This window comes from Lutra lutra, chromosome 2 (genome assembly GCF_902655055.1).
Source record: "Lutra lutra chromosome 2, mLutLut1.2, whole genome shotgun sequence".
Lineage (NCBI taxonomy): Eukaryota > Metazoa > Chordata > Mammalia > Carnivora > Mustelidae > Lutra > Lutra lutra.
This window is the reverse complement of record NC_062279.1, coordinates 75545557-75568818: the sequence shown is the minus strand read 5'-3', so window position 1 is coordinate 75568818 and position 23262 is coordinate 75545557. Positions and strand designations below refer to the sequence as shown.

General features: G+C 34.6%; 1 protein-coding gene across 2 annotated transcripts in view; it reads right to left on the bottom strand.

Moving 5' to 3' along the window:
- MARCHF1 (membrane associated ring-CH-type finger 1) overlaps nt 1–22984 on the bottom strand; it is a 315834-nt gene extending 292850 nt beyond the window's left edge. For both annotated transcript variants that reach the window (XM_047717754.1, XM_047717752.1), the window contains exon 1: nt 22840–22984. In XM_047717754.1, coding sequence (XP_047573710.1) covers nt 22840–22950 — 111 coding nt within the window. In that variant the 5' untranslated portion in view covers nt 22951–22984. The remainder of the gene's footprint in view (nt 1–22839) is intronic.
- Nucleotides 22985–23262: the final 278 nt, after the last annotated feature.

The window sequence follows — 23262 nt, the reverse complement described above, 5'->3', positions numbered from 1 at the left end:
TGATTACTGTTTGAATTTTATCAAATAAAAGACAAAAGGAATGCATTTGGGTAGTAGAAATTTAAGAGAGCTATTAATTTTTGAATTTACAGCAAAAACAATTTCCCAACCAAATGCAGGTTATTATCAAATGTAAACCGTAATTGTTTTGAAAACCATATCAGTGGTCATTAGTCTTAGATGATTAACTAAGTCAATAATTTTTTCCATTATGATTTGACTATTTTATCATTATCACTGCAAGAGCATAAACATTTACAAAGTAGAATGATCAGAAGAGATAATTAAAGTATGTTGAAATAGTATAACCGAGAGAAAACTAATGATAAGGATGATTAAAAAAATGATTAAGTGGGCACCTGGGTGGCTCAGTGGGTTAAGCCGCTGCCTTCGGCTCAGGTCATGATCTCAGGGTCCTGGGATCGAGTCCCACATCGGGCTCTCTGCTCAGCAAGAAGCCTGCTTCCCTCTCTCTCTCTCTCTCTGCCTTCCTCTCCATCTACTTGTGATCTCTCTCTGTCAAATAAATAAATAAAATCTTTAAAAAAAAATGATTAAGTAATGTCAAGCCTCCCGGAAAGTTATATTTCAATTTTCTAAATTTAAATAAAATATAATCAATGTACTTTGAACTAAAAATACATTTGGAATTGAGTGATTTTAAAAATTTAGAAATAGAAATTGAGAAAACATTAATGTCCTTTTTAAATAAAAATTTAAAGTTAATAAAATCCTTTTTTATTTATACATGTTTTAGTTGAATTATAATTGACATACACTATATTAGCTTCAAGTGTATAATGTAGGGATTCACTATTTTTATACATTACAAAATGATCACCTTGATATTCTAGTTACCCTCTGCCATTATACCAGGTTATTACAATACTAATGATTATATTCTCTATACTGCACATTACATTCCCATGACTTATTTATTTTATAACTGGAAGTTCATACCTCTCAATCCCCTTCATCCAGTTCACCAATTCTCCCCACTGCCATTTCCTCTGGCAATCACAAGTTTGTTTTCTGTATCCATGTCTGTTTGTTATATTTCTTAGATTTCACATATAAATATTAAGTAGTATGATATCTGTCTTTCTCTGCCTTTCCCTTGTGGTTTCATATTGATAATGTATTTCTTTAACATATATATATGACTATATATATTCATATATATATATGAATTCACACATATATAAAAATATATAAATAAAAGTATAAATATGTAATAAATGTGTATATATAATTAAGGTTCTATGCCTAATTTTTTATTTATTTTATTTATTATTTTATTTTTGGAGATGGAGAGAGAATGAGAGAGAGAGAGAGGCAGAGGGAGAGAGAGAATCCTAAGCAAGCTCCATGCCCAGCATGAAGCTCCATGCAGGGTTCGATCTCACAACCCTAAGAACATGACTTAGGCTGAAATCAAGAGTCAGATGCTTAACTTACGAGCCACCAAGGCACCCTCTATGCCTAATTTTTTAAAATTAAGTTTCCACATAGGTCTTTCTTAGAGAAAATAATTATTTTTTCTATTCAGGACAGTCTTCCCTGTGAGCTATGAGATTGTATTTTCTTTCTATGTTTCTTTGCTCTTCTTTGCTCAGGAACTCCCACTGACAACTTCTCTGCTATATTGATCTAGCACTTTCTCTTTTCCAGTCATCCCATCAGATCATTATGTGGAGTTGGTATTGAATTATAAATATGTTCATAGTAGGAACTAAAGGCTGTGTGATTCGTACAATGAACACTTGTCCTAAATTAGGTGTCAAGAGGCTGAAGCTTGTTGTATGAGAAAAAGTAACATTTGACCCCATATATTTTTAGTACCATATGCTCTCAGCACCTGTATATTTGGACGTACTTTTCTTTCCCTACTTTTTAACAACACTGAACATTATTTTGTTGACTCTCACTTGTTGGGGGTGGGGAGGGCAGCTGTTAATCTAACCTAGAGGTTTTACCTCTCAAAGAGGTCCTATGTTATTTATTTGTATAACACCATCTTATATAGGATTTTACCATTAATGAATTATCTTTGAACACAATCCATCCTTTCTCAGCTTATAAATTATTCAGTTCTAAAATCTGGGATGAAAATGAATGTTTACATAGAACTTCATATTTACACAATAATTGATCATTCAAATTAATTATTCCTCACCAAAAATTTTTTCCCTTAAGGTTTGGTCACTGATTTTGGAATTTCAGTGAAGGGGTAATATAGATCAGCTCCTGGTGATCCATCTTTCACGTCTTATTATATGAATGGAGGTTAATTATACATGGCTATCCAGATATTGAATGTACTTCCTAATACCCCTCCAGTGGAGATCACGGGGGTCCACTGGTTCTTATATAACATATGAGTGAACACTTTTGTAAAACTATTCTCAGTGAGCGAGGATAGGAGGTAATTTGTTTTGGCCTTTGGCCCTGGGTTTGTCATGAAACTTCTACAGACATCAAATACTGGTAAATAGCAATAAGGCTTTATGAGATGTTAAAAATAACTGATGAAGTATTTTATTATCTAGCTAATTTATTTATTACTGTACCTTGTTTAATTTCTCTAGCTTCTTGTCTAGTAATGTAACAAAGTTGTAGTGCACTTTATAATTTTTAGCGCAATCTGGCAGTGGCAATTTACTTGCACATTATGAATCCAACAGTTACAAACATATCTTTGAAGGGTAATAGTGTCTAAGAAGCATCAGTTAAGACATTTTTTCTTTCTTAGGTTTAGGAAAGAGGCAACATAAGAAAAATAATCACAACTAATTATATAAAAATTTCACTTTCGAAATTTTACTTTTTGATTGCCCTTCTTGATGGAAAATTTAAAAATATTTTATAAAGTAACTTCAGATTTATAGTAAAAACAAGCACCCTGAACTTGTACATAAACATATATTTAATTGTACTACAGACTATTCAAGTGGTATTTAGGGATTTAAAAGTATTTATTGAGATACTAAAAATGTTGTATTAGGCACTAGGGTACAATATTTAGCAAAACCAACATACACCATGTTTCATAGAGTTCATAGAGGAAACAGGCAAATATAAACAAATAAGTGTTGATTAAATAATTAGAAAACAAAATAAGTGCTATGAGGAAGCAACAGGTGTTGAACAGAATAACAAAGGACTTACCTTCAAAGGCTAGAAGGCTGCTATGAGGATATAATATTTATACTTAGCTCCATACATCCATGAATAATTCAGGAAGCATCCAGGAAGTGTATGGAGTTGTTCCAAACAGAGATAACAACACAATCAAAAGAGGAACAACAGATAAACAATATTAGCAAACCTAACTTATAAATAACAATATTGAGGTATTTCCCACAATTCACACACACACATAAACTGGGTAAAATTTATGAGCTCCTTACAGTTATCTCCGCAGGATTAATGACTACAAAATAATGTTTTCCAGTCTAAGATCGCATAAACTTATGTTTCTTGTGCATATAGAAAATATGAACATTTTCATTTTCAGAATCAAAAAGGGAATCAGTAATAAAAACATCTTTTTTTTTCTTCTTTTTTTGCTGCCCTTCCCAATGGAAACTAAAAGTGTTCATACTAGATTCATTCTTATACCAGCTCTGAGAGGAAGATAGTAATGAATTCACTCAGCTTAGGCTGAGTATAAGATACGTACTCATATAGAGCTATTTACCTATGAACCTCTTCTGGGAGTATTGATGGTTTGTGGAGCTTCAATTGTCTGGCAATAACCAGAGTTTTGACCAATATATTGACTTTTTCTCCACTGGATTAGCAAAGTCTTGGAAGAGAGAAGCAGCCATTTTGGGGATCAAAAACTAGCTGAAGATTACAACACGACATTTTTGTAGGGAATTATTCTAATCAGTTACATTACAAAAAATACGAAGCAAGGTCAAATAATGTCTTTATAATAGCTGCATTGAATTTGTACTCTAAATGACATGATTTATAAATCCACTGAATAAATAAGTTGGTTAAAATACTGATTAGTGAATTATTTCTGACCTTGAATTCAATGTTTCCTTTTAGACTGTAAGTTCCTTTAAGGCATGAGTCATCACAAAAGCAGAGTGCCTCTCAGCTCAGTCCAATGCTTGTCATATGGTTAGCATTCAGTAAGACCTGGCTAAACAGAGAACTCCTTTCTATTAGTTATAGTCAATGAAGTTAACCATGGATATTCTTCAGGGATGCTTTGTGAGTTACAGGTAATATTGTTAATTCTATGTACTCTATACATACATTGAACCTATTTTGCAATTTTGCAAAATTGAAACTGAATGGACCATACAATTAGACATTTGCCAATGAAAATAAGACTTTTCTCCCCTTTTTTATTATGTTATAATAAAATACATGTACCACACAGTACATCATTAGTTTTTGGTGTAATGCTCCATGATTCATTATTTGTGTATTAACACTGAATGCTCCTTGCAATCCATGCCCTCCTTGATACCCACCACCAGGCTTACCCATGCCCCCACTCTCCTCCCCTCTAAAACCCTCAGTTTGTTTCTTGGAGTCCACAGTCTCTCATCGTTCATCTCCCTCTCCAATTTCCCCCCTTCATTTTTTCCTTCCTTCTCCTAATGTCCTCCATGTTCCTCTTTATGTTCCCCAAATAAGTGAAACCATATGATAATTGACTTTCTCTGCTTGACTTGTTTCACTGAGCATAATCTCCTTCAGTTCATCCATGTTGATGCAAAAGTTGGATATTCATCCTTTCTGATGGCTGAGTGATAACCCATTGTATATATGAACCACATCTTCTTTATCCATTCATCTGTTGAAGGGCATCTAGGCTCTTTCCATAGTTTAGCTATGGAATGAGACATTGCTGCTATGAACATTGGGGTGCATATGGCCCTTCTTTTCACTACATCTGTATCTTTGGAGTAAATACCCAGTAGTGCAAAGACCTTTCTCTTGACTGGAGGCTTATACCAATAAAGCTAACCAAAGCACAACTCTAAACGAAAATCAGGATCTGGTGTAAGTGTGCTTATTGGAATGCATGCCATGGGTGCTGAGTCAGAGGATCACAGATGAGACACAGCTATGTGTGCTCTACCCCCAGCAAACAACCACACCCACACACATGCACTCCACACAAACTCCTCTGGTGATCCTGATATCCATCATAATTGACAACTTTTGCTTTTGGTTTACTTTTTAAGTGTTCCTGTTTCTTTAATACTTGCTCTTAACTTTATAGAAGCATCTTGAATGATACTAGGAGAGTGAAATGAAGCATGAGAAATAATTGAGTCTTATATTCATCTGGTTTTTCTACTTCTTTTTACATTTTATAGCATTCTTATTTTTCTCATTTTTCAATAAAATCTAATGCTTCAGCCATTACAGAATTTTGTTCTGTGATTATTTTTCTTACATAAACATGACTTTTAAGTAATGCAGCTGAATGGAGGCACATTTCAAGGGATTAAAATGAGTATTTTTAAGCAAATAAAGCAAAAACATTTTTATTGATGTGCAAGTAAAACTGATGTCAAGAAAGAGAGATAAGGGGGTATTTACATTAAAATGAGGAACAGTGAGTATTCAGTTTAATACACACAAATAAAAGACAACTCCCAAGGAAAAAATTGGTTAGTAAAATAATTTGCTGTGAATAACAAAATTCCATTTTAATTTCTCCCTTAGCCCTGAACAGTGGATATTCTGATTATGTGAATCTGTGTTATATATTAGGAAAAAATAGGTTAAAAAAACCCAAACAGTGCTCTGGGTCCAGATTTTATTTAAAGACGAATTCATCACAGACATTTATAATTTCTACATCTTGAATTCTTGTTAAATGAAAGCAGGAAACAGTCTTTATAGGTTCTAGACAGGGAGCACACAGCTACTTGAGTGTCTGATTGAAGAACAAAAGCATGGGCTTCTCAATCTGCTAAGGTCATTCTCTTCAAATGAACACACAGGTTCAGGAAGGATGCACAAGGAACAGAATGCGGGAAGGGACATCTAGCCAGCCAGGCTGAGCAGCTAAATCCACTCTGAGTGTGGGGTGCTGGAGGGCACAGCCAGAACCCTTTCATACCCCAAATAAAGGAAGAATAAAGAGCATGCAAAAAGGAAGATACATTTTTTATCTGCATTTCTGATCATTCGATGCATTTTTCCTCACTCAGTGCCTATCTGTGGTGGATTTCCAAAGAACTTATTTTACTCAGAGATGCTCAAAACAGTTTGTAAAACACCATCATATTTTGAAAATAAATGATATGAATTTTTCCATCTTACTCTGCAATATAGGGTCAAAGAAGACCAAAGGACCTGTTTTAGCTAATATAAAAACCCAAATTCAAGGTGTTTGAGTATCATCTCATAGAACCTACCATGGACAATTTGTGTCACTAGCATATTTGTAACTTTTCTTTTTGACTCACATATTTCCATACTAACAAATTTAAATCACCCACAGGGCAAGAAACTTCAATATTAAGAAACTGCAAATCTCACAAAACAATCTGAGGGTTGCTGGGGGGAGGGGGGTTGGAAGAGGGGGGTGGGGTTATGGACATTGGGGAGGGTATGTGCTATGGTGAGTGCTGTCAAGTGTGTAAACCTGGCGATTCACAGACCTGTACCCCTGGGGATAAAAATATATTATATGTTTATAAAAAATAAATAAAATAAATAAAAAATTAAAAAAAAAAAAAAGAAACTGCAAATCTCCTTACTGTTCTTTCTGGAGCACATGGTGGCCCTATCCTGGATGTTTAGGGAGTGCATACAGACCCAGAGTAAGAGTAAAGAAAAATGGTGATTGTTCTCCCTGGACTGTATGATGATCACACACACACCAACATCAAAAACCCAAACTTCCATCTTTGGCAAACACTCTTCCTGCCAGCATTACTTTTGGAAATGCAAACTTATATTATGAATTTAAAATTCTCCTTACAGGTTTGTACTGAAGTGAATGTGAACAGCCATGTCTCTGTGTAAATTAATTAGATAAACAATTGGACCACAGGCCCCACTACACACAGAAGATAACCTTCTCACCTTTTCCAGCAAACAGGTTAATAACTTGGCCTTGCTTGACTTCCTAATTTTCTGAAACTAAAATTTCAAACAGCAGATAGATTGTATCTGGTCAATCCAGTTTCTGGTTTAGTTTCTAAAATACAGTGTATATAGCCTGGAGCAATGGCAAAATGTCAGGATTTTGTGGGTAAATTCAAATTGTAAACATTTTAATTAGAGCCTCCAAAAGTTTAATTTAAAATATTTGAGAATTCCAGGAAAGGGGTTCATTTTATAATTGGTTCCAATTTCTTACCAGTTTTACTGTTTGGAAGATAACTGCAGAGTAGATCTAACAATGCCTGATAAACTCAAAAGTTTTCATAGATTATCTAAGAATATTTCTTCTTTTTTTTCTGCTTATCATTAATAGATATATTTTTATCACTGAAATCAGCAAATTGATGTGTCAAATTGGCCTAAAGATGTTGGACTATACCTGAAACAAAAAAAGTCCAGAAGGGAGAGGAAGGGAACAGAGGAGTAGCACAGAAGCCAGAGCAAGCAGGACGCTGAAGACCCTGGACTGCTCACCCAACCTCTACCCCTCCATCCTTCTAGATTTATAAAGCTAAACTGCTTTTTCCAGATTCTCTTGCAGCTAGGGTTCTCATGCAAATTAGGTCCATTGATTACATTCTGTCTTGAGATATAAGAAAGTTGAAATGTGGTCTTCTTTCTGGTGGTTGTGTGCCACTTGTTGCCTTCTTTCAGTCAAGGTTGTGAAAATGTTGAGGTTCCCCAGCAGCAGTAAAGCATCTGCTATTCATTTTGTAGATGCAGAGAGACAGTTGTGATAGTGGGTGGGGGTTCTTTATCCAGCATGGTCTAGGACAAAAGTGATCTCAGACTCAGCAGTCTCCTTGGTAGGCCAAGAGTATAGTTCTAGAAGTATTTCCAAGAAGCTCAGCTGAAAAATTCTTCGGTCTTCCAACCACTTAATTCCCATCTTAGTTGACCTCCCAGAGTAGTTCTGTTTCCTGTACTGAACCCTGACTGATAAATGGAATGAAAACCAAATACTTCTCAACAGAATTTTCTTGTTATAGAACCAAGAGATTTTTCTAGGCACAACACTGAAAGGAGCTGCTAGATTAAAGCCAAGTCTCAAGTCCAAAGTCAGGTATTTACTAAATCCAAATCCAAACAGAAGTAAAGGAAAATAAAATGCTAAATGAATAGCTCAAAGGTTTCAGGGGAAAAGGAAGCACAAAAGCTCATCCATGAAGACAGTGGAAGATAACAGAAGATAAGCTGGCGAAGAAGAATCTGTGAACTGGCATTTAGCAGTTCTGTAGTATTTACTTTTATTATATTTATATATTTATTTATTTATACATTTTTTGCAGTTTATGTGGCAATTATTTGGTGTGGCAGAGTTTGAACCATCTAAGGATTTTATGTTAGTAAATACAGAGGCTAAGCATGAGGGTCCTCATTCACACATCATACTAATAAGCTTGGAGTGTGTTCTAGACAATACTGAGCCATTGATGGTTTTAGAACACTGGGTTCCTTTTATGCTTTGGAAAGACAACTTTCAAGCAAAGTTCAAAACAGATTAGAAACAGTATGACCTGGGAATAGAAAGACCAACGAAATATTACAGGGCATACATGAAAGCACAAACTGAGGAAAGGACAAATTGAAAAGGTGTTTGTGAGGTAGATTTATCAAGACAGTGACTAAGGGATCAGAGGTACATGACAGGAAAAAATATACTTTCTAATTTGGGCAAATGGTTAAATGTAATGCCCTTCATAAAGATATAGAATGGTACAGGGGTGCCTGGGTGGCAGTGGGTTAAAGCCTCTGCCTTCGGCTCAGGTCATGATCCTGGCGTCCTGGGATGGAGTCCCACATCGGACTCTCTGCTCAGCAGGGAGCCTGCTTCCCTCTCTCTCTCTGCCTACTTGTGGTCTCTGTATGTCAAATAAATGAATGAAAATCTTAAAAAAAAGATTTAGAATGGTACAGAATTCATGGAAATAAAGAAGAATTTAGGATTCAGCAAGGTAAAAAGTCAGGATTATATGACTTCAGCGCTACTTTTGTCCTTGATGAGTTGTGTGACTCTGAATCAATCCATTAATCTTCAAGCTCTCTTGTGTGTATAATGGAGGTAATAATATCTGTCCTACACAATATATGTAGCTTATTTGAGAATAAAATGAACTAATGTGACAGTGACATAAAAAATGAAGTTGTTTTCTGATTGTTACTATAACTCATTTGGCAAAATTAGAAAGGTCTAGCTAAAACTCCCCAAACTTGAAAAATTTGATTTAATTTGCTTCATCTAGTTCAGCTAAAAGTTTGTTCCAAAATGTTATGTATTATTTTTACCTCAGACCGGTGATCTGGGCTACTTTTATATTAAAAAAGAATAACATGCTGTGGAACGTGTTATTTTATTTAAAAAAAACAACAACTGAATAAAGTGGATATAATTCAAAGATTTCTATGGAAATGGAGACAGTTACTGTGGAAAATTGTGTTTCAGTTTATTGTGCACACCTTTGTATAACATTAGTCAAAACTTCCCTGAACCAGTTAGAAGGAAAACACAGTGAACTGTAATTTCATCATCAGGTCCATGTCCTCAGTGAGCAATGGGAACCACCAGGAGACCTTTTTTCAACCATTCTGACAAGCAAAAGGCAATGAACGTAAGCCATTTTATGATTTTATGTCTTGTCTTGTTACAGTAAAAAAATAAGTTGCAACAAGTTTTTGTACTTCACATATGTTCTTCACCAAGAACACAACAAAAGAATTGTACTCGTAAATCAGTAGCTGAGTTAATTTCATGTTTGACACAGAAATAAGAGCATGTGAAAGGCAATCTTGTTTTATGCACATAAAAGTTGTAACTTCAAGAGAATAGAAATAGGAATTGGACAAAAACCTGTCAAATTAACTACTAACTGAGCAATTATATAGAAAGCTCTCTGTTCTTCCAGTTAAGCATCTGACTCTTGATTTTGGCTCAGGTCATGATCTCAGAAAGAATGAGTCTTCATATGGCATCATGCTGGGCATGGAGCCTGCTTAAGGTTCTCTCTTTCCCTGTCCTTCTGTCCCTTCCAACCATGTAAGCGTCCTCTCTCTCTCTCTCTCTCTCAAAAAAGAAAAAAAAAAAAGGAAAGAAAGAAAAACAAAACAAAAATAAAACATCATGTTAAGTAAAAGAAGTGAGTCATAAAAGGCCATATAGTGTATAATTTCATTTGTACAAGATATCCAGAATATACAAATCTATAGAGACAAAAGTAGATTAGTAGTTGCCTAAGCCTGGGAGGTGAGTGGGAGGGCTGGTGAGTAACTGCTGATGGATAACAATTTCTTTGGGAATGCTGAAAATGTTCTAAAATTAGATTACACTGATGGTTGCACAACTCTGTATATATATTTAAAAATATAATAATAATTGATTATCCTCTTGGATACTAATAATTATCAACTACATTTCTTGGGAAAGGGGTAAGGTCATTTAATACATTCTCTCGTGTTGGGTTAATTTGTTTTACATATTTAGCACAATATTATCCAGGAAAATGTCTGTTCAACATATGAGGCAAGTCCCTTAGGTTAAAAGCAAGCTTTCAGTTGATGGACTGTTAAATTATTTTTATATCACCTTAGTAATTGTCAACTGTAATTATTAAGTGGAATAATTCATAAGTACAGCTTTGTGACTTCACATTTGGAAACCAGCAACTCAAATGCAGATATGGGAACTAAGACACCTGGTTTCTATGTGTTCAATGCAGCCTACAGGAATAAAATTTAATTTAACGATCCAGTAATTCTTTAAAGATAAAAAATGAAATGGCTTTCACACTGCAGTTACCAACTTGTCAACTTTCACAGATACATCATCACACCAACCAAATTTTATTACACATACAGTGATGAGAGTGCAAACAAAAATTTGTTGTCCTGTTTTCATGGGTTGAGTAATTTCACCTGTGGAGATGAGACAAACGATCGCTATTCAGTGTGCATAACATTGCTGATGTTGTTATTACCTCTGCAGTGTAAGAATAAACTTAAAAATTAGTGCAGTTATCTGCACTGTGTTTTATTAGAGCCCAGAATAGAACCACATTATTCACTGTATTTTCTGAAATGTTTAGGATTAGGTCCATCGCCACTGGCTTGATTAGTACTTTGTATTACAGAGACATGCTTAATAGTGAAAAATGTTTAAGAAAACGTATTCTTTTACCTAGTCTTTATGCAATGTGTTTGCTAATCTTTATATTACTATAATACATTGATTTTGTTACACACAAGGAAATGAAGGGCAAAGATTAAAAATAAGGCTGCTTCTCTGTAAAAAAATTTGATTTTATTCTATCTTCTAATTTAAAAGAGATCAAATGATGTTTTCTTAGTAGATTAAAATTTTCTCTCTCAAATTATCTACTTTTCTTTATAATATGTAATATATAATGTATTCAATGAAATGTGCAACAAATTCATATTTAAATGTGAATCTCAATTAAACTTATTTCTAATAAAGTAAGTGTTTTTATCTTTCCCTGGGCATATTCTTTGCAGCATAGAAAAGTATATTAGAGGGGCACCTAGGTGGCTTAGTCGATTAAGTGTTTGAGTTTGGCTAAAGTCATGATCTCAGGGTCCTTGGATAAAGCCCTGCTTCGGGCTCCTGGGTCAGGGTGGAGTCTGCCTGTCCCTCTCCCATGCCCTCTGCCCCTTCCCTCACTTATGTTCTTCTTGTTTCTCTCTCAAATAAATAAATGAAACCTTAGAAAGAAAAGAAAAGTGTATTTGAGCATGGGTGCTCAAAGAAGACTTAGTAGCAGGGTAAGCTTGGCAAATTATCTCTGTCCTCTGCAAAATGGGGATTTCGTTCATTTCATGCAGTCCTACAGTGAGGATTAAATGAGTTGTTAACATGTCAGGGGCTCAGAACAGTGCCTGGTACATACCATGTGTCCAACAAACATTAACTGTTACAGTCTTATTTTCCCACTCTTTGTTTTTCAAAGTGAGCAAATCCATATACATTTACATGTACATGTTTCCTCCCGAAAATAATATGTTTTGACACACAGCTCCTCTGCACTGTTCACTGGGAAGTCTCATTGGAATCTACTTTCAAATGGCCACTAAATTACTAGAAGTGCTCCCACAGCCTACGATATAAGACTACTGTTGCATATTAAGGCTGAATAAATTATACAAAAATATGTAGTTTAATTCCACAACCTATGGAAAGTACAGTCTTTAGTATTAGTTAAAGTGGATATCTCTCAGTTCCTGAAGGTGATTCTGCTTACTTATTACACCAAATAGATGATATGTCTTTAAAAGTAAACAGAATACAGAAGTTTAATTTTTCCATGATAAATGTTTACAGAGAGTCCTAGAATGCCCCTTTCTCCTCTCTCCTTTCCATCATCTCCTTTATATCACCAACTCTTAGGGGTTTTTTGGGGAACACTCTAATCTCCACAGATGGGTTAGGTACCCATCTAAGGGCTCCTCTAATACCTGTTGTGTATGTCCTATTCTACTCTTGACCTATTCATTTAATTGTTTTCTTCAATAGGTTCTTGAGGTTAAGCACCATGTCTTTTTTCCCTCCAGTAATATTTATTGCATAGTATACTGCTTGGTACATAGCTGACTCTCAATAGAGACTAGTTAAATGAATAATTGAAGAGACCTTCTAAACCAAGTGAATAGTTCTGAACCACTAATTTCTTCTGTGAATCATTTACCTTTGTTTTGTTCCACAATAACAGACAGCTCTGGAGCCCCAAACTACAGCTCAACAATTCACAACGTTGATACCAATGAATTCATTCATTAGGTAGTGCAGTAACTATAATGGTGGATTAAAGGAGAAATTACTTGGGGCGCGGGGTGGCTCAGGCAGTTGAGCATCCAACTCTCGATTTCATCTCAGGTCATGATCTCAGGTCATGATCTCAGGGTCCTGAGATTAAACCCCGTGTCCTTGGGCTCAACATTCAGCATGGAGTCTGCCTGGGATTCTCTCCATCTCCCTCTTCCCCTCCCTCAGCTTACACTCTCTCTCTCTCCTAATAAATAAATAAATCTTCCTAAAAAAGAGAGCAGTTGTTCTAGGATAAGAATTGTCATGTTATGTCAGGTAACTTCCTGCCAAATATTTATATGAATAAAATATTCTCTACAAAGTAGCATAAAAGACTGAAAACATGTAGAACCTCAGAATGCTGCTCTGTCACTCTTCCTATCTTTCTCAACCTTAATTTCTCTGTGTAATAAGAATAGCAAATCTACCTTCAGAGTTACCATGAAGTTTTAGATACATCTAAACTCTTGAGCATAGAAAAGGCATTAAAAACTACTATATTACTAATTATTGTGTTTTGAGATAAAAATTTACCTAAGACCTCTATCTTACCTGTCTTTTGAATAAGACTGAATAAGACTGCTGCACAGAAATAGCTCTGGATTCCTCAGTCCTACTCTGACATGTTCCATTTATTTCCAAGTGCAATTTTTATGCTGAGGCAAAAACAAGCTGACTTGACAAAAATCAAGTCAATTTATCCTCCCTACCCCTGTCTAGAAAGCACAACACTCCCACAAGAGCAAGGGCAGAGAAGGAATCTTTGCCATCTGCGTCATTTGTGAGTGGAGAAAAGCAGTTTGCCACAATTCCACATATACGCAAGAGGCCTTTCCTATTTGGGTATACACAACTCTACTCACTAGTCGTCATAATGAAATGAAAATATTTGAAAATCAATGTGTTCTAAATACTATACCGATCACAGAATTCAATGACTATTGAAGATTCAACTTCTTTTTGAGGAGCTCACAATTTAATTTATATCTAAATTAAACAGACAGACGTGACACATTTTGATAACAAGCAGCTGTGAACAAGATCTCATGATTTACTCCTTAGAGGAAAAGATCTCTTCATATAAGGAGCATTTTTAGATCAATTATTACTATTGTGAATAATCATGTTTTGACACTGTTCAGTAACTATACAATTAAAGTTAATACATCACTTTAAGCTGCACAGTGAATGTAATTTTTCTTCCTAGTGTGATGTTTGAAGCACCAATCTCCCCCTTTGCATTCTTCAATTCAATCTGTTTCCATAACAACCACTGGGATATATTTTTAATGATTTTACTTTCTTACAAAAATCAAAGCTCTTGAAAGGCATGATGTCTTTCATTTAATTTCCCTCATTTGTGTTTTATAGTTATTCTAATAAAATTTTAGATTTCATTCACTATTGCCTTTGGCAGTATTTAGTAAAGGCTTTGTAATAGCAATTAAAAACAATAGCTGATAAATGATCAAATAAGAAAGAATTAAAAGGGAAACAAAAATGATGTTAAAAAAAACTCTACAAATTCTATCTTCCCTGACATAATCTATTTTCAGAATGCATAAAGACTACTGCACAATGAACAACTGTCCCATTTGCTCAGAGAAGTAAGGTGAGCCTGTTGAAAATAAGTCTGTGGGTTTAAGGGGAAATTTAATATAATCAAGTTCCTCTTTCTATTTCCCTTGTATTTGGTTTCTAAGAGAGGTAATGTTTGTGGGACAATACCAGTCCATTTTCCATAGGCAGATGCATGATTTCCTTCTGTCTGATAAAATTAAAAGTGAATGATGGGCACAGTTGGGAAGAAACTGAGGACAATGATTCTGGTAAATATTAATTAGTAAGTGTGATATTTTAATTAAGGACAAATTTACATTTTACTGCCTATGCATTGAATAAAATACCTTCAATACTAAAATTCTTACTGAAGGCAGAATCTTATTTTAGTAGAATTTACTTTTTACAATCATGATTTTGGTTTCCAAAGCTTGAACTTATGTACTTTGGTCATAGAAACTATCTCAGAATTGTTTGATCTTTAAGATGGGTTCTTCCATATCTCTAGGAATATGGCATTCCTAATGAAAATAAGGGATTTAATATATGAGATTTTATACTTAATAGAGCTTTATAAACAAACAAAACTCACTTTCACTTAGTTCATGCTCTGGCTCAAGCTGTTTATCCATTCTACAAATTTAATTAAGTTCCTGTTATATTTCAAACACCTGGGACATAGAGCTAAATAAGACAGATCTTCCCTTTTTCATCTTACATTCAGGTGAAGAGAAACAGAAAATAAACCAACACACATTTATATTTATATAAATATTTTCAGATAAAGATGAGTCTGAGAAAAAAAGCAACACGGAATTGGCATAGAGTGAATGCGTGTGGCATAACTGGGTGTGATATCAGCAGCAACGCTAATCAACGTTGTTAGGATAGACACACCAAGTCCTGAATGAAGAAACTAGCCTTGGAGATATCTAGAAAAAAAAAATTGGGGGTATATAATCTAGATCACATATACGGTCCTCATATGCATTTCCATAATGAAATAAACATCACCACCATAATTACTATTTATGAAGCAGATTACTTTCCTCCTCAGTTTGATATGCTAGTATCTGTGCTGACATCAATGGTTAACTTGAATCAAGTTTTATAGTCAATAGGATGCTTCACTCCAATTTGGTGATTAAATATTGTATATTAGATTCAATACAACATACTCTAATCACTTTAACCAACTCCACTGCTGAATGTTATGAATAGAAGGCAAACAATTTAAAACATTTTGTTGATTTTAACACAAAGGACTTCAACCTACTAGACTTGGATGTGGGTAGGCATAGCAAATAATATCCACTCCACCTCATTTTTATGTTTTGGCTTAGAATAAGGAAAAAAAAAATGTTATATTCATCTCTCTATAGCAAAAGTTCTACCTGACTTATTACCTTTATTTTCATCAAATTTTGCTCTTTTGTGATATTATTGTTTATTTAAATTGTGAGATCATCGTAATTAATTATCAATTATTATTATCAACAATTATTATTAACCAATCATAATTAATATTATTAATTAATTATTATATCGACAATTATTATGAATCATACAAATTATATGCATTTTCTATTTGATATCCAGGGGATGTCAGTATTCACCAAATGATAAAGAATGGAATTCTAAATGAAAAAGTCTTTTTAGTTCAGGTCCTGATTTTTTCTATATTACACAAATATCCAAGTGGGCTAGTTTAATATAAAACCAAGGAAATAATAGTAGAGCCTCTGAGCAATAAGAATAACAAAAAATGTGATAATGATATGATTAAAAGTAAAAATAAAAGTGCTTCATTTTCATTTCTGATTTTTCATAAGCTTAATAAGTATGGAAATTTAACCTTCAACAAAACTGTTCTATTTTGAAAATAAGATTATGACACAATGAAACATGAATCTTTTTAACTGCATGTTTTATTAATAAATACTTACTGGATTGTGCAAGGAATTACTTTGTCTAGTAGCTGCAAGTTTTCTTCTTTAAATGGGTATTTTTAATTAATTAATTAATTATATTTATTTTTTAAATTTAAATTCAATTAGCCAAAATATAGTACATCATTAGTTTTTGATATAGTGTTCAAAAATTAATTAGTTGCATAGGTCTTATTTTTAGAGAGCTTTATAGCAAACTGGAAAAATCTTAAGATTTAAAATCAGACAAAAATCAGACACCATTTCTGAGACAAATTATTTAACCTTTCTGAGTTAGGATATTTTCTCTTGAATAATATAAACAATCGTATCAATTTCTCATAATGGGTGTAGTATATAAATAACCTAGAAATTAGAAGATCTGTGGCCTTATGATTTGAAGTGAATTACCCAAAACTCTTAAGAACATCTCCATATCATTACCTCTTTGAATAATTAAATTTGTATTGTGTTCATCTCAGTATGGTTGTAAGCTATAATGAAACGATGGACATAAAGACTGCTCTGAAAATTACACAGCTTTATAAATATATCACACACAGATGTAGAAATCCTTGAAAGCTTTCTTATCTAGTCTTCCCTCTTCAGTCTCTTCTAGAGTTGCAAGTACCTCATCCTGGAAAATGTACATACAAGGTTGCAAAATGTACCCTGAGTTGACAAATACATGGTTGGAAGTGGCAAGTCACCTCATCAAATACATCAAGTGACATTTTGTTCTTTTTCTCTACTTAATGATAATCTACTCACAGCCTCGAAGACTCATCACTGGTTATAGAAAAGTAATTTTCTCTGGAGTCATTGCTGACTACCTAAAAAATGACACTTACCTCAAATTCAATTTAAAACATTTACACTAAATTAATATTTCCTGAATTTAAAAAGCAGGTAATCTCAATTGATTGATAGATTTAAAAACAAAACAAAACAACATAAGAACAACAAAAAACCTATTCTGGGGCAACTGGGTGGCAAAGTTGGTTAAGCATCTGCCTTCAGCTCAGGTCATGATCTCTGGAGCTTGGGATGGAGTCCCCTGTAGGTTTCCTGCCCAGCGGGGAGTGTGCTTCTCCCTCTTCCTCTCCCTTTGTCCCTCTTCCTAGCTCCTGCACTTTCTCTCTCTCTCTGTCTTTCTCTCTCATAAATAAATAAAATCTAAAAAAACACAGTTCTTTTCAATTATGTCAGTTATTGATGGCATAGTGGTGAAAATGGCTATAAAAACGGCCATATTTATACGTCACTAAGTGCAGAGCAGAGAATAATCTAACAGTCACATATAACCATAAGATTATAAAGAGAAGACCCTATTTGTCTTTATGCCACACTCTGCTGTATTATTCTCTCATTCACAATCCTTGTGTTTAACTAAATGCATACAATTCAAATAATGACTATTCTCCCCCAACTTGAGGAGACATGACAGAGTGGCCCTCCAGATTTAGACTGTTTGGATTGCTGGAATCCTAGCCTCATCAACGTTACCTGGGTCACTTTAGGCAGGATTTTAAATTTCTCTGTGCCTCAGTTTCTGTATCCAACTTATCCAGTTTCCTTTCCAAAATAGTGATAATGGTTATGCCTACTTCACTGGACTCTTGTGAGTATTAAAAATGAGAATATGTGTTAAATATTTAGAAAACTCAGAGCACTTCCTAATCAGCCATCTCCCTTCTCCTCCTCTTCCTCATCACCACCATTATCATTAGATGGGGTATGATCTGTACCAGAAAGCCTCAAATGCTCAGGATGACAGCAGAGGAGTAATAATAAAATATGTGCATACAAAATGGAAATATAGGACAAAACTGCTACCTCTCAAAGGAATGCATTTGTGGTAGAAGCTTGTTGAGTGCTCTCAATTTCCTTATTTCAGTCATACAAGACCATATTTCTCATCCTTCTCACAGATACACTGGAGTATGTCTTTGATTTCCAGCCAAGGGCATCAAGTGATATGCATCACTTCCAGACTTAACCAGATATCTCCATGGTCACCCACTCATTCTTTCCCTTATGTTATCTGATAAACTCAGATGTCCTTTGTTTAAGACAATAGTCCCAAGAGATGGAAGGAGTAGGGATCCTGCCATTCATTGTTGGAGAGTCAAATGACCTTTATCAGAGTAAGTCTTGAGCAAAAGCAAAGCTCAATTATGCTAAGCCATTAAAATTTCTGAGTTGATTTGTTAAAGCTTCTCTTCTTAATTTTTTATACTGATTACTAAGATAATACTACTCAACTCTAAATCAGGTCTGCCATAATCCACTTCAAGACGCTGGAGCTAGGGGCCTTCAAATCAGATTGCTCCTTTGACATTTACCTCTTGGCCAGCTTCTGCCAATACTAGTGCTAATGGAAACTAGAAGACAGGGAGAGAAAAAGGATTGGTTTCTTCTTGCTTATCCTGTTTCTGCTAGTGTCATCCCAGCAATGATTTTGTAAGTCAGTAGTGGAAAGTGGGTCCAAGTTTCTTATTGCATCATTTTATTGCACCATCTAATTATTCTTGCTTTTTTTTTTCTTTTTAGATTTTTATTTATTATTTATTTAACAGACAGAGATCACAAGTGGGCAGAGAGGCAGGCAAAGAGAGAGTGGAAGGGAAGCTGAGTAGAGAGCCCGACGCGTCTACTCTTGATCCCAGGACCCCGGGATCATAATGTAAGCTGAAGGAGAGGTTTAACCCACTGAGACACCCAGGTGCCCAATCTAACTATTCTTATTGCACCATCTTCTCTTCCTTCCACTTGGATATTTAAGGATTGAGAAGAGCCTCTCCTTCAGAGTCTAGATCCAAGATCCTGAGTCCCTTCTCTGAACTCAAGGCTCCTACATCTGCTGAGAAGCCTCCCTTCTCAAAGTCTAAGGTGCAATCTGAGGGTCTTCTCTTTCAGCCTTTTAGGTTCAAATAACTCCTTCCTCCTCCCAGTGTTCTCTCTCTGGATGGTCGTTACTTCTTGCAGTTACTAAGCACATACACTTTTTCAGTCCTTCAAGAGCTGATTAAATAAATATTCATATTACATTCTGTGCTAGAATTACTATTTCCTGTTTTCCTTCTTGTACCCCAACTTTTGTAACGACCTAAATATAGAAGTTGGTAGCCAAAGCCTGTGCTACCACCACAAAAATCTAAAGTATATCGTTTGCTGAGTGGTTGGGCAGTGGGTGGCAAAGAAACCAATTTCAAAAGTAGAAAGCCATCTATCTGATGTCCTGGCAAAACTCTTGGCAAAACTACAGTCTGAATTAACTTGAGAGGCAGACAGTGGGCCTGCTGGGCTGGAAACACTCAAAATAGATGGAAAAACAAAACTGAGTAATGTATGTTATCAATTATTGGCTACATTCAGCAAAGTGTTAAAAGAAGCTCAGGAACTAGTATAAAAGCAGATCTGACTAGGAACAAAAAGACTATAGAAGTTTAAGGGTTTATTGGACAAAATGTCTGGCTTCTTCTCAACCCCAAATGATGGGATATGACTTTGCCAAGTGTTGAGTAACAAAGATACAGTAAAAATACAGATAACAAAGATACAGTAAAAATGTACATTTGTATAAAGTGACTCAAGGTATTTATGAGATTTAGAGCTGACACTGAGTAAAACTTTTCAGTTAAACAAAGTATCACTTTACAAAAATTGGGTTAAGGCTGTGGTCCTCCAGACTAATTTCCAAGATAATATCATCTTAAGAAAGAGGCATGAGAGAAGAGAAAGTCAAGGGCTTCCCAGAAAGAATTTTCTTAAGCACATGGACTATGAGGAAGCAAATCGATCAGAATCCTATGAAGATTTCTGAAAATTGTAGTATTCAAAGACCATGATCACCAAAATACAAACCTTGAAATATTTAAGACTTAAAACAACTCTTGGTCCCACAATTTTCGCAAAATAGGAAAAAAATATTTTAAGGGTATACAACCCTCATTAGGCACTTTAAATATTGACAAGGAGAATAAAAGAAAATGAACTTTCCAGAGAGATATCCAGAGGCCAGAGAGAACAACTAACAAAGATCTCCCCAGGGAGCAGGGACAGAGCCTATTCAAAGATCCTTCCTGTTTAGCAGGATTTCACCTTTGATTTCCATGTGTATCTGATTCTTTTTCCAAGCATGAATGTTATTGTGGTTTCCCTTGTCCTACTTCTCTCCTATATATTGGGTATATATGGATGTTGGGAGCTGGTTGCAAAATGCAGATAATCTATTCGTAGGTGATTTGCTATCACCATCATTTGATGAGGACCATAAATAGCCAGTGCTCATGAACTTGAACTGAATCCAGTGACTGAAATACTTTTGTTATTTCTCTTGGAAAGTAATAATCCTTTTTCATGAGGGAGTGGAAACATTATCTAAATATTTGGCAACCAGATGGAGGTCTATGGCAGAGAGGGACTGGGTGCTTTCTAATTCCATATGCTCTTCTTGGTTATATGGCTTACTAACATTTACCAGCCTCCCTTGCAGCTCAGATGGGGCCATGCAACTAAGTTTTGTCAACAGAAGAATATGCACACATTCAAGGCCGCTTCATATACCACATGTACAATCACTCCCAAAGTCTCTTCCTTTCCCTCAGGGACCTAAGAATCCATGTCCTTAGGAAGGCAGCATTAAAAGATGAAAAGAGTATGTATCTTTGAGTCATCATTTGACAGTGAAGGAGAACTGACTAAGACACATAGGCTATGATATAAGAAAGACATATTTCATTTTTCTATGTGGAGAATGTTGAAATTATGTTTCAATGACTAGAGGCTATCCACCTAGTATGGCATTGGATTCTAAAATATGAATTACTGGATTTATTAAATTGGTAACTTGATGAGTTTTCCTTCTCCTAAAAGTATCTGGATGAGAAGAAAATGTCATCAAGAAAGTGAGGCAGCACGGTGTAGTAAAATAAAACCTCGCCTTGAGAAACCTGGCTTCTAGCAATCTTTTTATCATTTACTAGCTAAGTGACACGGGGAAAGTCAATTAATTTCTCTGGGCCATAGTTCACATCTGGAAAATTATGTTAATATTAGGTTACCCAATTATAGGAGAAAAACAGGTCAAATGTTTACTCAAGAATTTTTATGGTTTTGATCTATGGTTCTATGAAATAGAAATTAAGCACTAAAGTCATCCTAATAAAAGCATGGAAGTAATTATTTTTATCTTACAATTTTTACCCTTTGTACGATACCTGACAAAGTCCAGCTTTATGTATAAACATTGTGTAACACATTTTTTAAATGGTGTTAACTCATGTCATGCAATTTTATTGAAAATAATAATTTACAAAAGATCATGTTAGAGTGAGATAAACCAATGCAGATAATTCCAAAAAATTTATTCATCAGAACTTTGACTATTTCATGACATTACACACATTTCTTCATACTGTCAGCCCTCTCTTCACAATCTAAGATGATGGAATTTAAGGAAGATCTCACTTCTATCTTGTCAACTGAATGCCCACTCCTTCAGGTGGTTTCTCTTGATATTCACTCAATACTGTTTACTCGAGATCATTATTTCTATTTAAAATAGTGGGACTTAGCAAATAATTCTAGAGTAAAAATTAAACCTAAAATCATTGCTTATATCTAATTATATGTTCATCAACAGGCTAATGAAAACACTTGTGTTCATACAAAATGTCAAAACAATAATTAAAATATATCTAACAAATCAATTTAAAACTTACAGACTGAATGGAATTTTTCTTCTTTAAATCAAAATGAAGAATGTTGCAGCCAAATCTAAACAAAATGCATAAAACCCCTTTTGCTAATGAGTTCTCTCTTCCTAATCACTGGGAAACAATGGCTAGCTGCAGCTGGCTATTTAAGTTAAGCAGAAAACAAAATATGGAAGAGTGTAATATTGATTCAGTCTTCAAATTATTTTTGTCTTTATGTAATTCACAAATTTGTATAAAATTTTAATTTTAATACTCTTTTCAGAGATTTTTAGAATGTATATAGGAAAACACAGAAGGCTTGATTCTGATTTTTCATTAATTTTGGATAACTCTGTACTCATTTTTTTCCACTGATTCCATTACACAAATGTAGATTGCAAAATATGAACTTTAAGTAACTCTTTAAGGTCACTAACATAATGGAGGGGCAAGGCTCAAAGAAATACAAAGAAAAAGAAACTGTTGTTTTATCTGAATTAAGCTCTAATAGTATATGACATTAAACATTTTTATTAATATAAATTATCTATATGAACAATATAATACAAATGTAAATATTACTGTAAACAAGAATAATGTTTACATAAAAGTTATCCCTTTCCACATTTCCTTAGCATTCCATTTATACACAAGCCATTTTGAAGAAAAATAACTTTTCACTCACCAATGTGGAGGTTTGTGAGGCATCAGCCAAATCCCCTGAGATCTCAGGCGTTCGTGTGTTGTTTGGAATTCTGTGAGGGTTACGGGCTATCGCTTCACACCAGCCCAGCATTTTCTCCTTCCTCTTATCCCTTTTCAATTTCTGAAATTCTGAAAATAATTTACATTCCCTGAAACAGGTCACTTATTTTGGTTGTGTTTTTGGAAAATGTACATAATTGAAATTAAATAAGCAATTTAATGACATACCAATGGAGACATTTTAATTTTGTCAGAAGTTATGGGGAAGAAAAGAATATGCTGATTTTAATACCATTTCAAAGATAGTAGGAAATGAAAACAGAACATATCTATTCAAAGAGCCTAACATCTTTTACACATCAATCTGTGACACTTCTAGACTGTTGGAATTCCTTGAATCAGG